The following is a 19,149-nucleotide window of genomic DNA, read 5'->3' on the forward strand; positions in this document are numbered from 1 at the left end:
ACAATGACAATAGATACAGAGACGCGATGGATGATATAATTAATAGCGAAGAACTAATTAATGAAAAGGTTAAGAAAGCTGAAGTGCCAGATGACGTTGCAAGAGAAGAGCTGCACCACATTTTGACTTCACATGCTACAGTATTTAGTCATCACACAGGAACTATACAAGGCTTACAATATTTATTTAAAGTAAAAGAACACACACCATTTCGCGGGAAAATGTACGCTATTCCTTTGGCTTACAGAGACAAGGTTAAGAATGAACTTCAGTACATGTTAGATCAGGGCATTATTGAGCCTGCAGTCAGTCCTTATACTAGCCCATTACACGTTGTTCTTAAAAAGGATGGGTCAATTCGTTTGGTTCTGGATTCCAGACAGATAAATAATATCATCATTCCTGAAACTGACCGCCCACAAAATTTAGATGAACTTCTTCAACATTTTCATGGAATTAAAGTTTTATCCACGATTGATATGCGCGCAAGTTTTTGGCAAATAGAACTCCACCCTGATTGTAGAAAATATACTGCCTTTTTAGCCTTTGGTAACTGTTACCAGTTTCGGAAATTACCGTTTGGACTTACTTCGGCAGCATTCATTCGTAGCTTAAATGAAATTTTACCTGTTTATCTTCGTGACAATATTACTTCATATGTTGACGATATTCTTATTGCTAAACGTTCTTGGAGTGAGCACAACAAAATTTTGGATTCATTATTACGTATTTTTGCAAGAGTTGGCATTACGGTGAACTTAGAAAAATCTGCATTTGGTCGTTCTCAGGTGAAATTTCTCGGTCACATTATTTCTACAGAAGGTATTCTTCCTGATTCAGAAAAATTAGACGCTATTCGTAACTATGCTGTTCCTACCACAAAACGTGATGTTCGTAGTTTTCTTGGTGTCTGTAATTTTCTTAGACGCTTTGTTAGTTTGGACAATTTGGCCACACCTCGTTTTTGCGATCTATCTGGAAAGTTCTTTTTAAACGAAAATCGGTCGACAACTCTGTTTGGTTAGTTTGTATTCCTGATGAATGGGTTAATAAGCTGATTTGGTATACGCATTTCAGTTATGCACACTTTGGTCCCAGAAAATGCTTTCATAAATTACGAGAAAATTGCTACTTCAATAATATGGAAAAACGTATTCGATTTGTTCTTGCCAAATGCAAATTATGTCGAAAGGCTAAGCCGCCAACAGTTTCTCACAGAGCACCGTTGTTTCCTATCATTCCAGCGAAATTAAAGGACATGGCTGCAGTTGATTTGTTCGGTCCAGTGGTTCGATCTACTAATGGTTTTGCGTACATTTTCGTAGCAGTGGAGTTGACATCAAAATATGTGTGTTTTACACCGTTACGCAAAGCAACAGCTCGTTCAGTATGTAATGCTTTCATTAACCATTTTCTTAAAGAAGTGGGTCATGTTGATAAGGTTATATCAGATAATGGATCACAGTTTCGTTCTAAAATTTGGCTTCGTACTCTACAGCGTCGTAAAATTAAACCAATTTTCATTTCACTTTTTCACCCTCAATCTAACGCTTCAGAGAGATGGATGAAGGAAATCAATAAATTGTGTCGTCTTTATTGTCATCAGAATCACAGAACTTGGGATCAGTATCTTCATATTTTTCAAAACATTCTGAATGAACTTCCTAACGACTCAACTTCTTTACCACCTATACTGATATTAAAAAACAAAGCACCGACAAATCGCATTTCTGAAATCGTTCCTTTTCCGCCTACACGGAAACTGCGGCATTCTGAAGTTGTCAACCTGGCTCTACAAAATATTGCATCTGCGGCTGCTAGAAGAGAGAAATCAGCTAAGCGTCCTGGTCGTTTAAAAATCTTGTCAGTTGGTCAGAAGGTGTTAATTAAGGCTCATCGTTTGTCTCACAAAGGAAAAGGCTTGTATCGGAAATTTTTTCTGCTTTATAACGGTCCATATAGAATTCGCAAAATTATTCATGATAACACTGTCGAAGTAGAAACTCTTAAATCACGACGCTCTAAAGGAATACATCATATATCTAACGTTAAAATTTTTGTGGAATGATATACTTTTGAAAAATTTTTGTAGAATGACATACTTTTGAGAAACTAACAGTTGTATGTAAACACACGGAGAGTACAAGGATACCGCGCTGTGTTTTGGCGGCGGCATATACTCAAAGCAACAGTCAAGTCTGCGCGCCGCACAAGGCAGTCGTTGACCGCAAACAATCACTTCCTACGTCACGCGCCTACAGCTGATCGAGCGCTCAGTGCGAATGCACTGACAGTCGTAAATAAATACACAGTCTAATTTCTCCGACTAAATTCAGTATAAAGCTATAAGGACTTGATGAATTATGTTATTAACATTCAGTATTTTTCAGGATACGGTTCTATAAGATATTTAAGAACTTCAGGTAAATTCTGTGCGTGTCCGACGTTAAGACAACTTGCTATCGAGAAATTTTCAGGAAGAATGTAATTTCCAAGAAGAAACTAATAAACTAAAAAAGGTAACTATTAATTGAGTTTATTTTTCAGGTAACATATTTCCACTTAGGTACGTACTTTAGACGTAATTTACTACTCGCGATTACGTGATTCATACTTTGTGCTAATTACATGTTCTATGAAATTACTTGTGAAGCGACGTGCTTGCGTACGTTAACTGATTTTGACAATGATTATTAATGAACTGGATTGTTACTTGTGTATATTATGCATCGCTTGGCTGCACTGCTTTTTCACTGATGTCATATTTTTAATTATGTGCCTGCTGTGCCTATTTATTTAAATTATAATTGTCACCTGATTAATTGTGCTGATGTGGTTAGGTATGTAAGTTATACTTTGTGATTTATCTGCTTGCGCCTTCATGTTTACTTATTAAGATACGATGCTAATGACCTGTTTAGTACGTAAGATATATGTTTACTGCTATGCGTATGGATTGCACATTTACACATTTCTGCTTGTTGTCATAACTATACTTTAATTTGGTATATAGCAATGCTGATGTACAGTGTACGGACATGGAGTGTGGGTTACGATGTGGTATGGGTTACGGATTGTTCGCTTGGCGAAGCCTCGTTATAGAAATTGTGCTGCATCCAATTGTTGACATTCTGTTCACTACTGGTATATTTACTCGCTATTGCTTGCCTTGCTTACGCTCAGTGCCTTATATTTTTAAGATAAGAAAATGAACTGCTATAATTCGACGAACGACATTAGTACAAGAAACTTCATAGAAGTCACATGAGCTGGAGGTTTTATGAAAGCTGTATAAATGTATGCCAATAGGAAGGAAGCTAACGACATCACATACCAACACAGTTATTACACTGCATTTTTCGTGAGCAATTGAAATAGGAAGTGACACTTGACACAAGAAATACTCCACATGTTTGCTTCTGTTTGCCATAATTCTTGAAGTGGTGTACACACTGTGAAATATTAGGATCATTCACACTCCGTAATCGTACTTAATTACTGAGAGTTATTCGAACTAAGTCTGTTAGAGGTCATGTATGCATTCTTTGTTTATAATTCATAATGAGTAGAAGATTTTGGTCAGATGGACTACACAGAGTTTGTGTGTTGACAGTGTGTCTTCGGATTGTATGGGATGTGGAGGTTTGCATTAGGATTTTGTCTGTACTTGTTCGAGGAAACTGACTAGAGGAAAGAGTTGTTATGGAAGTGAAATGAAACTGGCAATAAGGTTTATATGTATCGACGTATTGAAGAGGTATTATTGAGGTATTGAGATTATATGAAGTTGATGGGAGTTTTGGTGTATAACAGGTAAAATAAGTGAGGTGCATATTTTTTTTTTTTTGTGTTGGTCTATATGGAACAAGGAGGATGAAGATAGCAGACTAGAACACTAAAATGGAAGGAAGATTGTCTACACACACTTTGTTAAATCACTAAGCAGTATGTACTTTTTTTTGGAGAGAGGAAGTTGCATATCTTGGCACACTGACAGTTGTTCAGCAACCGTACATTTTGGTCTTGACATGATGACTATGACGTTGACTTAACTATTATTGACTGTTATACATTGCTGTCACTACTACTTGATACACATGATGAACATGAAATTTTGACAGAAGTGGATTCACACAGTTAACACTATTCAATTACACAGTAGTACTTAATGTGGATGAAAGATGAGTGAGTGTGTTATGTGTGTTTTCCTTTCCTAATCCTACCCACCTATCTCCTAAATATTATTTTATTTGTTTGTAGTGGCTTGCACTGACACCCATAAATATTATAGGTTTACTGATGTTTGTGTATTTGTAATAGTTAATATGACAATTATCTGACATCATTTGTGTGTTTGTTATGATTTGTATGTTTAGTGTAAAAGCATTTGTATGTGTATTCAAACTATTGTTCATGCTTGAACTGTCTGATCAGTTATAGTAAATATTATGGACTGTTACTTGTACTTTTTCTACATGATTGGTGCCACTAGGACATGTTTAATTTCTGCTGAGGAACAGTGTGATCAGTGATAGTTGTTTAATGTCATTTGTCGGTATCTGCACCTACTCAACAATGCTGGGTGCCACTGATGAACTGCTTCTACTGAGAAATGTGACTTGTTGCTGTGTGTACCTCTTCAACATTGCTGGGTACCACAAATGGAACTGCTTCTACTGAAATGATGTTACTTCTTGCTGTCTGCACCTACTCAACATTGCTGGGTACCACAGATGGAACTGCTTCTACTGAAATGATGTTACTTCTTGCTGTCTGCACCTACTCAACATTGCTGGGTGCCACTGATGAACTGCTTCTACTGAAATGATATCACCTGTTGGAGTCTGCACCTACTCAACATTGCTGGGTGCCACAAATGGAACTGCTTCTACTGAAATGATGTTACTTCTTGCTGTCTGCACCTACTCAACATTGCTGGGTGCCACTGATGGACTGATTCTACTGAGATGATGTCACCTGTTGCTGTTTACACCTACTCAACATTGCTGGGTGCCATTGATGAACTGCTTCTACTGAGAAATGTGACTTGTTGCTGTGTGTACCTCTTCAACATTGCTGGGTACCACAGATGGAACTGCTTCTACTGAAATGATGTTACTTCTTGCTGTCTGCACCTACTCAACATTGCTGGGTGCCACTGATGAACTGCTTCTACTGAAATGATATCACCTGTTGGAGTCTGCACCTACTCAACATTGCTGGGTGCCACTGATGGACTGATTCTACTGAGATGATGTCACCTGTTGCTGTTTGCACCTACTCAACATTGCTGGGTGCCATTGATGAACTGCTTCTACTGAGAAATGTGACTTGTTGCTGTGTGTACCTCTTCAACATTGCTGGGTACCACAAATGGAACTGCTTCTACCGAAATGATGTTACTTCTTGCTGTCTGTACCTCTTCAACATTGCTGGGTACCACAGATGGAACTGCTTCTACTGAAATGATGTTACTTCTTGCTGTCTGCACCTACTCAACATTGCTGGGTGCCACTGATGAACTGCTTCTACTGAAATGATATCACCTGTTGGAGTCTGCACCTACTCAACATTGCTGGGTGCCACTGATGGACTGCTTCTACTGAAATGATGTCACCTGTTGGAGTCTGCACATGTTCCACAATGCTGGGTGCCACTGATGGACTGCTTCTACTGAAATGACGTCACCTGATGGTGTCTGCACCTACTCAACATTGCTGGGTGCTACTGCTGGAACTGTCAACCACTTGTTATGAAAACATTTTATGTGAATATTTGTATAAACTGATTTTTTGTGTATTACTGTTTGTGAAAAGTTATGAGACTCTTACCTGCTCATATTCGTCATTGCTGACGCTATCGATTGAATTGTTTAACCACATGATATTTGTGTAAACTATTATGTAAAGTCATATGTATGAAAGAATTTGTATTCCTTACTGTATTTTATATATTAGGCTATTGTAAGGTCAGTGCAAAGCCAAAATTTTATCTAGTTATATGATACTTACGTATTAATATTATCTTTTATTTTTGTCTGTATTTTTTTTTTGACGAATTTGGTGGTATTTTCACCACCAATGCTGGCAAAAATACCATCAAATTCTAGCCCGTGGAAGAAGGGCATATGAAAGGTGGCTACACTGAGCCACAGCGCCAGAAATCGCGCCAGAGAGTATTGTTCCGCCGCCTCCACTGGCAGTGATTATTGAGACGCAGCGACAGGCAGTTCTTGCCGAGAAGTTGTGGTGGACACTGCGTGTAGCTGAAGTCAGAGTGAGATGCGGTAGTGGAGAGTGTTGTTCCATGTTTTATGCAGTGGTTTGATGGGAGAGATGATGATGTTCTAATGGAGATATTGTAATGGTCAGAGTGCATTTCGTCAATATATATGGAGGTATTTTCTTTTATTCTTTCAGTGACCTGAATAATGTGTCATTACAGGTTCAGTCAACAAAGCATCTGGCGTGTGTTCTTGTATTAGAGTGTAATTTTGGTTTTCTTGCACAATTATAGTATTTGTAATTTTCTTTTATCACGTCAGTATAATTGGTATTTAAAAATTCTTGTCTTGTTGAAGAAGAACCGTGCCAGATGTGCGTTGAGTCATACTACCACATACAGAACAGCTACACTTGTGCTTTGTTGGTTTCGTAGGTTTTATAGTTGCTGGGGACTTAATTAATTAATTGTATTAACTGAAATTTTCATTTCATTCTTTGTGGTTGTTACATGCAGTCAGATTGCGTACAAAAACTAGTCAGGGCCAGCCGTTTACGAAACAGCGTAATCGGACATACAGCGACAGAAAATTAAAAAGTATTTGCATTTTTTTATATATATATTAATTAAGCCCCCATGCACGTGGCGACCGCTGCTTCGGATCGTCCCTTGGAATTCTTCTGATTGCAAAAATAGTAGACAGTAGTATTGTTGCAGTAATTTGTAGTTTAGTAATTGTAGTCTATTTTGCATGTGTAGATTTGCATTGCATTCTTATATCTTTATTTTAATTAAGCCCCCATGCAATACACACACACACACACACACACACACGCACATACACACACACACACGCACACGCACGGACGCACACTGGTGGTATCTAGCCCATTTTCTGTCTGCAACTTCCCATTTTCTATCCTGAAAACTGAGTCAGTATCCCTCCATAACGAGTGAGATGTTGAGCTTAGAAAGAGGAAGAAGTGTTAGTATTGTGCTATGCATAGTTTGGGGGTAAGTACTAGAAAGGAAAAAAAGAAGGAAAAATTTAAAGTGAAGGTGTTTGTGGAATGTTGGATATTTTATAATCATTATTATTATTTATTTGTATAACATTTTTACTCTGTTTTAGCTAAGTAATCCTTCAATGTATAAAATGTATTGCATAACAGGTACTTTTTAGCTGCCTTTTTAAACAAGTGTATTTTTGCAATTTCTTTAATCTCTTTTGGTAATTTATTGTACAGTTTTATTCCTTGGTAGAACATGCTGTTTTGAGCTTTATGTTTATTTTTTCTTGGTAAATGTAAGTTGAGTCTATCTCTTGTTGCATGGTCATGGACAGAACTGTTTGTGCAGTAATTACCAACGTTATTTTTGATGTGTACAATTGATTGGTAAATGTATTCACATGGAGCAATTAAAATCCCCAGTGATCTGAACAGATCTTTACAATGAGCTTGACTAGTATTTTTGGTTATTATTCTTATGGCTTTTTTCTGGAGTTTGAAAATTGTGTTCATATTTTGTGCATTTGTCCCCCAAAAAAGAATGCCATAGCTAAGAACTGAGTGTACATAAGAATAATATGTAACTAAAAGACACTGCATGTTAGATGCTGATAATAGGATTCTAAGGGCATAACATGCTGATGACATTCTGTTTGCAAGTACCTTTGGATGTTCACACCACTTCAACTGAGAATCAATATTCATTCCTAGAAATTTTGCATTTGTTACACAGTCTATAGAGGTGGCATCTACATTTAATTTAACATTGTCATTTTTCCTCTTCAAACTGAAATTCATGGCATTAGTTTTCTTTATGTTCAATGTCACTTTATTACTTATTGACCAATCATAAACTTCCCTGGGAGTTTCATTTGCTTTCTCAGCAAGGAGTTCTCTTGTTTTCTCAGTGACTATAATATTGCTGTCATCAGCGAAGAGGATTTTTTCACCATGAGTAACACTACTGGGAAAGTCATTGCTGTATATCAGGAACAGTATTGGTCCTAATATGCTACCTTGCGGAACCCCTATATTAATGCATTTTGGTTCTGATAGGTGTTTTACTAAATGTTTAATCTATTTGAGGTATATGTTATCTCTGTTCTTTGTACCTATCTGTTAGGTATGATCGAAACCAGTCATTAGCTACCACTCTTAGTCCTAATGCTTCTAATTTATTTAATAGAATCTTGTGTTCAACTGGATCAAACGCCTTAGAAAGATCCAAAAAATACCTGTGACATGCTCATCTTTATCAAGAGCATCAAGTACAACTTTGTGAATTCTACTATGGCTGACTCCATATTTTTGCCACTTCGGAAACCAAACTGTTATTCGCTTAAAACATTGTATTTATTCAGGTAATTCATTAATCTGTCTTTCATAATGGCTTCTATTATTTTTGAGAATGCTGACAGCAGGGAAATGGGCTAGTAATGTTCTGTGTCTTCTGTATTACATTTCTTAAGCAAAGGTACAACTCTTGCCTGTTTTAACTGCTCTGGAAATGTTCCTGATGTGAAGGATTCATTTTATTATATTTGTTAATTGCCTTGTTTAATCCCTATGCATTGTTTCAACATTGATACTTCAAAAGTGCAAGCATTGGCAACTTGCTTTAAACGTTCAGAAATGCAAAAGTGTGCACTTCATAAATCGGAAAAAACTAGTGTCCTATGACTACAATAAATCAGTCAGCACATATCAATACCTAGCAACAACAATTTGTGGGGTATGAAGTAGAAAAATCACATAGGCTCAGTCGTAGGTAAAGCAAGGTGGCAGGATTCGGTTCATTGGAAGGGCAATAGGAAAATCCAATTAGTCTAAAAAGGAGATTATTTGTGACATAGTCGTTCAACCAGTCCTCGAATACCAGAACTAACAGGGGTACAAAGAAGGACAGCACGAATAGTCGCATTTATCTTCTACTCATGGGCGAGTGTCATGGATATGCCGAAAGACACTGAAGATAGACGCAAACTACCTCTTCAAAGCCTACTTTACGAAGTTTCAAGAACAAGTTTTAGGGAGACCACACCGTGGTTCAGGTCGAAGGAAATCGTTTTTCGGTTTTCATCATACTTCGATTGAGTAAGGTTTTATTTAAGTACTCTGAAAAGGTTTTGCTGAAAAAATTTTTTTCTAGCATTTAAAGAGCATTTTCCTACCACATGTGCTTATGTCCCACGCCCACTTTTCTGACAGCCACTTTTCTGCATATATTTTAGAACTTTATATCTCCTACATTGCACGTTAGGAATTTTTTTCTTTTACTCCAGAGTGTCTTCGCTGTCCTTGGAATGCAATGGTCGGTATTCTTTTGTTTCTGCTGTTTCTAAACAACACACTTTCAAACACGTGGTTAGTTTTATTCAAGTGTAATTGCGAGTAGTTGTTATACTTACGTTTGCAGGGCTTGTGTACGTGTGTTTTGTTGTGTTTATTGAAGATGACGAAACGTAAAGGCATTTTCAAGAAACGACAATTAAGAGGAAAGAGGTTTAGCGAGCTTTCTGTACAAGAGGTTATGTCGCCTGGCCACGATGTTTCTAATCGTAATTCTTCAACAAGTGCATCATCAAAGAAGCTCTCACCGTTTCAAGAGAATTACAACGAATTTACTGTAAGTGACAAGGGGAGCAGCAACATTATTATAAATTTGAGAATATCATCAGATGTAATTTCTAAATTTGTACAATGTAGACAGTGTAGTGAGTCACAGAGTGTGGAAATTTGTGGGAGTGCCAGTGGGAGAAAAGGCTTACAACTTGTTTTCAATTTAATTTGCACTAAATGCTCAGCTGTGATTTCATTTATGAGTTCTTCAAAACTAGATGCAAGTGGCCCTTATGAAATCAATACTAGATTGGTTTATGCCTTACGATCCATTGGCAAGGGCATGGCTGCAGGGAGAAAATTTTGTTCAGTGATCAACTTACATCAACCACCAAACAAATTTGAAAAACTGACTGCAATATTAGAGAAAGCTGTATGTGATGTCAGTGAGAAAAGCATAAAACTGGCTGCTAGGGAAGCAGTGGAAGAAGAAGAGCAATGAAGAGAGATCTTTGGGCCATATTCTTCTGTAAGTCCTCGCTGATGATAAACCATGTCATGGATTTTGTCCATCAGGAGAAAATTCGTGGTACAAATACAATAGGGCTCAGGCAACTGGAGAATGTTATTCTCACCAGCATTCTCTTCCTGTTGCTGTTATTACAGCAATTAAACCTATTTTCAGAGACTTGGCTCATCCTGACCTTCTAAGGAAATGTCTGCATGGGCAGACACAGAACCCAAATGAATGTTTCAAAAGCCTAATTTGGAACCGCCTTCCTAAAACTGTAGTTGTAGGCATGCATACAATGAAACTAGGAGTTTATGATGCTGTTATTACATTCAGTTGTGGTAATATTGGAAAGAGGTGGGTACTGAAAAAGCTGGAAATTAATCCTGGTGAAAATATGTTCACTGGGCTGCAATATTGCGATAAAATGAGGATAGCCGATGCAGACAGGTCTGCATCTAATAAGGCCAAGAAAGCAAGACAGATACCCAGGAAGGTGAAAAAGAAGCTGCAAGACCTGCTAGAGGTCAAAGAAGGGCCATCATATGCAGCAGGACAGTTTTAATTAACTGTAAGTAACAAATTTCAAAAGTTTTTTCTTTAAAGTCAATTTCCCACAAACTAAAATTTTCAGTACATATGCCCCATTATATCAGAAACTATCATAGATTAATGAATGAAATTTCAGAGACTCTGCATAACATTAAAAGCCACCTCTGGTACTACTTTCATTAATATTACCCCATTAGGAAGTTCACAAAAAATATTTTCTGCAGAAAAAAACTTAATATTTTTGGTTAGTAAATTTAAAAAAGTATTTCTTAAAAACTATAAAATGGATAAAGTAGATTTTAGTACAGTTGACTCTAGCGTCATGTAACATACAGTAAAAATATTAAGGAACTGCATCAAATAGTCTTTTTTCAGAAATGGGTCAATACTTGCCTAAATTAACATGGGTTAGATATGCAGGATGTGGTCGCTTAAATGAGGAATCTAGGGCATACAGGGTGGTTATAAGCAAACCTTCGCTACCTGAGAGGGCCCCCATGAAAAACGAGAGATCTTGGGCCAATGAAACTTTATGGAGACATTTGTGAGGACATGCGGAAGAGACATAACGAATACACCATTGAAAGAGACGTGTTTTAATTTCCATGAGAGCATAATATTTATTAACTGCATACCATGTATACTTACCAGGTTACAGAAGTTGGCCGGTCAGGGTGACCGAGCGGTTCTAGGCGCTACAGTCTGGAACCGCGTGACCGCTACGGTCGCTGGTTGGAATCCTGCCTCGAGCATGGATGTGTGTGATGTCCTTTGGTTAGTTAGATTTAAGTAGTTCTAAGTTCTAGGGGACTGATGATCTCAGAAGTTAAGTCCCGTAGTGCTCAGAGCCATTTGAACCATTTTGAATAGAAGCGGAATTTGACGACTATCTGCATCCACGACAGCTTGGAACCACACTAGAAGTACCATTTCGCAATTGTTCGCGGCACTTCTCGAACAGTAGACCATGGAATGTTCAGCTTTCGTGACACAACTCGTACACTGCTTGGACACCCTTCAATGGGTCCAGCACTCTCAACCATGGCAACGCTAATTTCTTCAATAATTTTGTGGCGCCATTGGCCGTCGGCCTCTCCCGTTAGCAACTCCCAAATCGCCAGTTACTTAGAACTTCCGAATCATATTCTTCAACCGCGATGCGGAAAGAGGACCTCTCTGTATTCTTTTAACGCGTCGATACTCGCGAAGAGCAGCAGAACTATTACTATTGTTTTGATAAAACAACTTTACGAGTGAAGTCCTGCTCACCTTGTCCAGACTCACGCTGACTGTCTGCAACTGTAATTCACACTGATGCTCGTGTTTCAATCCTATGTCGCCGTACCAGTACCGGCTTCTAACGGCAAATCGGGACACAATCACTACTAAAAACGCAAATCCTGCAGCCCACTGTCTGAAAATCATTCCTATAAAGTTGGGTATCCATACCGTAAATAGTTTTTCGTCTGCATTGGCTCCAGTTGTGAAAGTTTAATTATAAACCTCCTGTACTACAACTCCTGAAGCACTCCGTAGGGATCGCCGCAACAGTTGAAACCATTTACAGCGCAGACAGACTCGTTTAAACGATCGTTCTTTCCGCGATCCATACGTGAATGGAACGGGAAGCGGTACTAACAAGTAGTGCAATAGTAAGAACCGTCTGCCAGGCAGGTCACAGTGGTTTGCAGAGTACAGATGCAGCTCATTACGTAAGCTGTCGGTTTATCTTATGCCACTTCTCGTGCTCTTTGATCTCTCCTAGTTACTCAGAGGAACATAACTCCTGCACTCTGTTTATATTGCGAGACGGACAGAAAATAATAGGTTTCACAACGTATAATAGAACAAAACAATTTACGGGCTCTGACACTACAATTATCTAATTAGTACTAGGCGAGACGAGATGTTGTTCCTTTACTTAAGTGTACAGTATCTCAAAGCTAACTGCTGGGACACAGGATTTGCAAAATGATAACAGGCAACAACTGATAGAATACTAACTTATGGTTTCTTCGGTTCCGCTATGTATGCAAGTAGGCATACCCCTTAATTAGGCATGCAGAAAAGATACATACATTTGCGCTTATCTCTATTTGATAAGTGCGTAAACAGTAGCTAATACGTTCTGCACAGATTGGGAACGGTTCACAAACCAGTTCATCACTCACAGCGGCCTGTGTGGGGGCACAATGTGGACCTTCTGCTCTTTCGCTTTTGTACTGGCCTTAGTCGCAAGTAAGTACACTTACTCGCATAGCACAATTTAAATTAATGTACTGGATGTATTTAAAAGTAGTTTATGTACTCAAACAAAAGCAAATGTAAGTATTCTCTGAAATTTTATTCGTACTAGAAGAAATATTTCTTCATGGCAAAATCTTACTTATAGAATCACATTCGCGCTATTTTAACGTATAACGAGTGTATTGTAATAAATATGTTCCAGTTGTGGAGGCACAGTGGTGGTTACCGTCAGGGCTGTTTGGTAGATTATTTGAAAACTGTTTGAGTCCGCCCATGGAATGTCCCAACGAGAATATAAAATTTTTCTTGTACACGAGGTAACTCGCATTCCTTCTTGTACATCCACTGATCACATTAAACTTATCTAGAATTACCAATGAAATACCTTTCTTTTTCCAGAGAAACACAAGATTCGCCTCACTTACTTGATGTAAATGACCCATCCTCATTTAAGTCTGCTGGATTTGTGAAAGGAAAACCTCTTAAGATTCTCATACATGGATACACTGGTCATCGTGACTTTTCTCCAAATACAGAAATACGTCCGGGTAAGTACGTTAGTAACAGTCTCACGGTGGAAGCATCCAAGATATCGTTCGTATGTCACATTTCTACTGTCACTCGTATTATTTCCGAAAGTTTCTCATTCAGTATTTTAACACGGGGATTGCAGCATACCTGCAGAATGGGGAATACAACGTAATCTCAGTTGATTACGGCCCTCTCGCACAAGAGCCATGCTACATACAAGCTGCTTACAATACGCCGTTGGTTGGGAAGTGTACAGCGCAGTTACTTGATAAACTCATCGATGACGGTGTAGTACCACTGTCAGATGTACACGTCATTGGCTTCAGTTTAGGAGCACAAGTGGCCGGGCAAGTTGGACAATACTTGAAATCAGGAAAACTCCCTCGTCTTACAGGTAAATACCCTTCTACGGACATTCCAGTGAATCTTTTAAAGACTCTATTAATGCATAAATGCGTTACCATAACAGGTCTTGACCCAGCAATGCCATTATTTGCAACTCCTTGGAAATCCAATAAGCTGGATTCCACAGACGCTGTCTTTGTTGACGTTATACATACGAATGCAGGCTCTAAAGGAAAGATTGATGCAAGTGGCGATGTGGACTTTTATACGAACGGTGGATTCCAGCAACCAGGATGTGACGCACCAGGAATTCCTAGTAAGTACTCCAGCTTTTTCAATATGTAAAGCTTGGCATTTTATACTGTGTTCACACGAAATTTGCTCTTCTAAATTGCAAGTGAAATATTCTGACAATGCATCTCACCAAAGATACAGGAAAAGCTGCTTATCGTTGTAGTAGCATATGCGAGTTTTTTCTCTGAAGTTCCGAGAAGCTATGAACTTTAGGTAGTAGTAGTAGTAGTAGTAGTAGTAGGGTTCTAAGGGACTCGAAGCTCCCGTGCGTATCTCACATGATTCCTCCAGATGCTCCTGTCTTCTGTAGCCTCTTGGCAGTTATTTATTCCCAATCTTTCGGATATGCAATCAATTTCACTGTGCCAAGTACTCCTGGGTCTCCCCCTTGATCTTTTGTCAGGTGGCTTCTTCCTGAATATTCTTAACACAATTTGGTCTTCTTTCATTTTCATCAGATGCATTTATTATGTTTACTATCGTTGGTTGTTGTGATAGCTCGTGGATTTCTACGTTGTCTTCTCTTCTAGCATTGTGATTCATTGTCATAATATGGACCAAAGATTTTTCTATGAACTTTATTCTCAAACACTTGTAAATGGTGGTGTTCTGTTTTCAATAGGCTTCATGTTTCTGCCCATAGATTAGAACTGGTCTGATGAAAGTATTATGTAACTTTATTTTAGTTTTCCTAGTCAGCAGTTTGGACCCTAAGAGATTTTGTATTGCATAATAGGCTCAGTTAGCATTTTGCAGTCTCGCTTTTATTTCTACCTGTCTCTGACTTTGTTCATCTATCACTGATACCAGAAATTTGAACTGTCCAACACGCTCGAATTTGTGTTCAGCAAATATTAGATGTGATTGGTCATCCCACTGATCTCTACATCTTTGAACTATCGTGTATTTCGTTTTTTCGTCATTTACTTTCAGGCCAAGTCTTGATGCTTCTGTTGCTCCACAAATAATTGTCTAATCTCTATTTCACTGTTTCCAATGAGCGCTATGTCATCTGCGTATGCTTGGATGGAGAGGATTGTGACGAATGTAAGAGGACACGACAGCTGCAAGTCACTGTAGAACTGAATGTGGCAGTCGCGAGCCCTGTCAGCGCCAAAACAATACGAAGGTAGCTGCATAAGCAGGGAAATGCGGAGTGAGCTGGAATCGTAAAATCACTCGTCACTGGTGCAAATGCTCGTAACAGGAAAACGTTGTGCCGAAGCCATAGAGCCTGGACTATGGTACAGTGAAAAAAATTCATTTGGACGGGTGAGCCTTGTTTCACCTTCCGGCCAAGTTTACGTCGCAGGAGTGAAACATGGAGTGATTTAAGCAGCCATATCATGGTATTCCAAGTGCCCAATTGTTACTCTCAAGGTCACTTTACCGTTAAGGGCTATATGGCCATTTTGGCTGATGGTAAACGTTTATTCCCCAATGCTGCCGCTCTATTCCAAGATGGCAGGGTCCCTGTTCACACAATTCGCATCGCTAGGACTGGTTTTGTGTACACGAGGATGAACTGTCGTTTCTAACCTGCCACCGCAGTCACCAAATCTCAATATACACTCCTGGAAATTGAAATAAGAACACCGTGAATTCATTGTCCCAGGAAGGGGAAACTTCATTGACACATTCCTGGGGTCAGATACATCACATGATCACACTGACAGAACCACAGGCACATAGACACAGGCAACAGAGCATGCACAATGTCGGCACTAGTACAGTGTATATCCACCTTTCGCAGCAATGCAGGCTGCTATTCTCCCATGGAGACGATCGTAGAGATGCTGGATGTAGTCCTGTGGAACGGCTTGCCATGCCATTTCCACCTGGCGCCTCAGTTGGACCAGCGTTCGTGCTGGACGTGCAGACCGCGTGAGACGACGCTTCATCCAGTCCCAAACATGCTCAATGGGGGACAGATCCGGAGATCTTGCTGGCCAGGGTAGTTGACTTACACCTTCTAGAGCACGTTGGGTGGCACGGGATACATGCGGACGTGCATTGTCCTGTTGGAACAGCAAGTTCCCTTGCCGGTCTAGGAATGGTAGAACGATGGGTTCGATGACGGTTTGGATGTACCGTGCACTATTCAGTGTCCCCTCGACGATCACCAGTGGTGTACGGCCAGTGTAGGAGATCGCTCCCCACACCATGATGCCGGGTGTTGGCCCTGTGTGCCTCGGTCGTATGCAGTCCTGATTGTGACGCTCACCTGCACGGCGCCAAACACGCATACGACCATCATTGGCACCAAGGCAGAAGCGACTCTCATCGCTGAAGACGACACGTCTCCATTCGTCCCTCCATTCACGCCTGTCGTGACACCACTGGAGGCGGGCTGCACGATGTTGGGGCGTGAGCGGAAGACGGCCTAACGGTGTGCGGGACCGTAGCCCAGCTTCATGGAGATGGTTGCGAATGGTCCTCGCCGATACCCCAGGAGCAACAGTGTCCCTAATTTGCTGGGAAGTGGCGGTGCGGTCCCCTACGGCACTGCGTAGGATCCTACGGTCTTAGCGTGCATCCGTGCGTCGCTGCGGTCCGGTCCCAGGTCGACGGGCACGTGCACCTTCCGCCGACCACTGGCGACAACATCGATGTACTGTGGAGACCTCACGCCCCACGTGTTGAGCAATTCGGCGGTACGTCCACCCGGCCTCCCGCATGCCCACTATACGCCCTCGCTCAAAGTCCGTCAACTGCACATACGGTTCACGTCCACGCTGTCGCGGCATGCTACCAGTGTTAAAGACTGCGATGGAGCTCCGTATGCCACGGCAAACTAGCTGACACTGACGGCGGCGGAGCACAAATGCTGCGCAGCTAGCGCCATTCGACGGCCAACACCGCGGTTCCTGGTGTGTCCGCTGTGCCGTGCGTGTGATCATTGCTTGTACAGCCCTCTCGCAGTGTCCGGAGCAAGTATGGTGGGTCTGACACACCGGTGTCAATGTGTTCTTTTTTCCATTTCCAGGAGTGTATTAGGCCTATGTAATATATTGAGCCTACGTAGTCTATTTTGCAGTGAAGGAGAGTGATCGCTATCCACCCCCATCATCGTTACCTGAGCTTTCCACCGATTTGCAGGAAGAACAGCATAAGATTCCCTTGAAAACCGTACGGGACCTATATTTGCCAGTTTTGAGACGATTGGGGGCTGTTCTGATTGTCAACAGGTTTCCTACGCTGTATTAGGAATTTGAAAGTGTGATTTTGGTGTTTCAATATTTTTCTCCGTATGACCTCTAACTGTTGTTGTGTAGAAAGGAACAGGTCTGCAAATGGAAAGCTTACATTCAGGCAGCTCCATACATTTATAAACGCCATCTCAACTGGAGGTGAGCGTGCAATCTGCCGTATTTTCTCAGATACGATATGATATGTTAGCTTTTTAGTTATTTAGCTACATGTTTCACTGATCGCCTTGCATGACACATCGTAACAACGTGGAAGGAGTCAGTTTACTGAGTATTTGAATATGACTGTGTCATGGTCTTTTACAGATGATATCACGTAACAGGAACGATATTTATTTTTGTAGCACAAGTACATATGTAACATTTTGCCCGAAATAAGCTACACGTTTATAAATGAAAATCCTACCGTGGAAATAGCTTTGCCGTCTCTTAGGCATTTAATCCCTACTCTTGGGTATGTTATCAAGATATTTTGGTAGTAGCTTTACTCATCGCTTTCCGAGGTAAAGTCAGTTTCATTGGAGAGTACTTAAAGCTATGTTTCCTTCTAGTACTATAATGAACCTTTTAAGCCCTGACTTTTTTCCCACAAAAGTTTAGTAACTTGCGTTATTCATTAGAAAACATTTATTTACACTATAAGGTTCAAAAATACATTGCTTTACCCACAATATGCAAATCATAGAATGTACTACAAGTAGTACATAAGGTTTCAAGTGGAGTAAATTATTACATACAGGCACTTATTCTTTTGTTGTCTCGTTTTCCTTTGTACACTGTTTCACACAAGAAAGTCATTGTTCAAATGTCTTTATCACTAATCATGGCAAAATATGGAAATTATTTATGTTGTCACTAATTTCTTTCATTGTTCAGGTACTGTTTCTAGTGATTACAGAAGGACTTGAAGCACTTGTTCATTAAACATAAAAGATATCACACTTTTCACACTTGAGTTTTACCTTCAGGCTACACATTTCTTTCTCCCACTTCCTTGATTGTTCACTGCTTTTGGCCAGTGTCCCACATTGTCAGATCAGATACCATCTGTACCCCAGCACAGTTATAATACACAACTGTGGTGTCTCCAGTAACAGCAAAAGCTCCAGTCAGTTCGGATTTGAGAGATGCAGCTTTTCTTGGTAGACAATGAAATCATAAATCAGTCCACTCTCACCACACAGAATGTAACATTCCACCCCCTCCCCGCCAAGAATGTGTCTTACCATTTACATAATTCTCCACGTTCAAAGTTCCTCTGAAAGGAGTAATTTGCTCATCAATACACACATTCTTTTCAAGATGGAAATCATGGCATCTTAATTTTAAGCAATCAATGATAGGTCTAACATTCCATAGTCTATCGTTATTGTTGCCTGGTTTGTCAGGTGCTAAATACAGGCTTTCCAATCAGTTAGCTGGCATCTGGTCAGTAACCGATGGAGTGTGTGACAATGAATTTCTAAATCATCATTTAAAATGCTATTGCCCATGTTTCTAACATAGTAGTTGTTTGTACGAAAAGCATTAGTTTTGTAGAGATCCTCTGGATTATATCTTCTAAAATATTCGTACGGTGTGTAAACATCCTTCTCGTTGTCTCGCTATGGTGTTCTAAGGGCAAACATTGTTACGTCAGTTCTCAATGTCTTTTACTTCCGATTTCTCA

At 39.9% G+C, this 19,149-nt stretch overlaps 1 protein-coding gene across 1 annotated transcript in view; it reads left to right on the forward strand.

The window, feature by feature from the left end:
- The first annotated feature begins 13,024 nt into the window (after positions 1–13,024).
- LOC126175369 (inactive pancreatic lipase-related protein 1-like) overlaps positions 13,025–19,149 on the forward strand; it is a 141,516-nt gene continuing 135,391 nt past the window's right edge. Inside the window, exons 1-5 of the mRNA XM_049922136.1 lie at positions 13,025–13,092; positions 13,304–13,418; positions 13,501–13,649; positions 13,775–14,026; positions 14,102–14,293. Coding sequence (XP_049778093.1) covers positions 13,047–13,092; positions 13,304–13,418; positions 13,501–13,649; positions 13,775–14,026; positions 14,102–14,293 — 754 coding nt within the window. The 5' untranslated portion in view covers positions 13,025–13,046. The remainder of the gene's footprint in view (positions 13,093–13,303; positions 13,419–13,500; positions 13,650–13,774; positions 14,027–14,101; positions 14,294–19,149) is intronic.

Source organism: Schistocerca cancellata, chromosome 3, assembly GCF_023864275.1.
Source record: "Schistocerca cancellata isolate TAMUIC-IGC-003103 chromosome 3, iqSchCanc2.1, whole genome shotgun sequence".
Classification (NCBI taxonomy): Eukaryota; Metazoa; Arthropoda; class Insecta; order Orthoptera; family Acrididae; genus Schistocerca; species Schistocerca cancellata.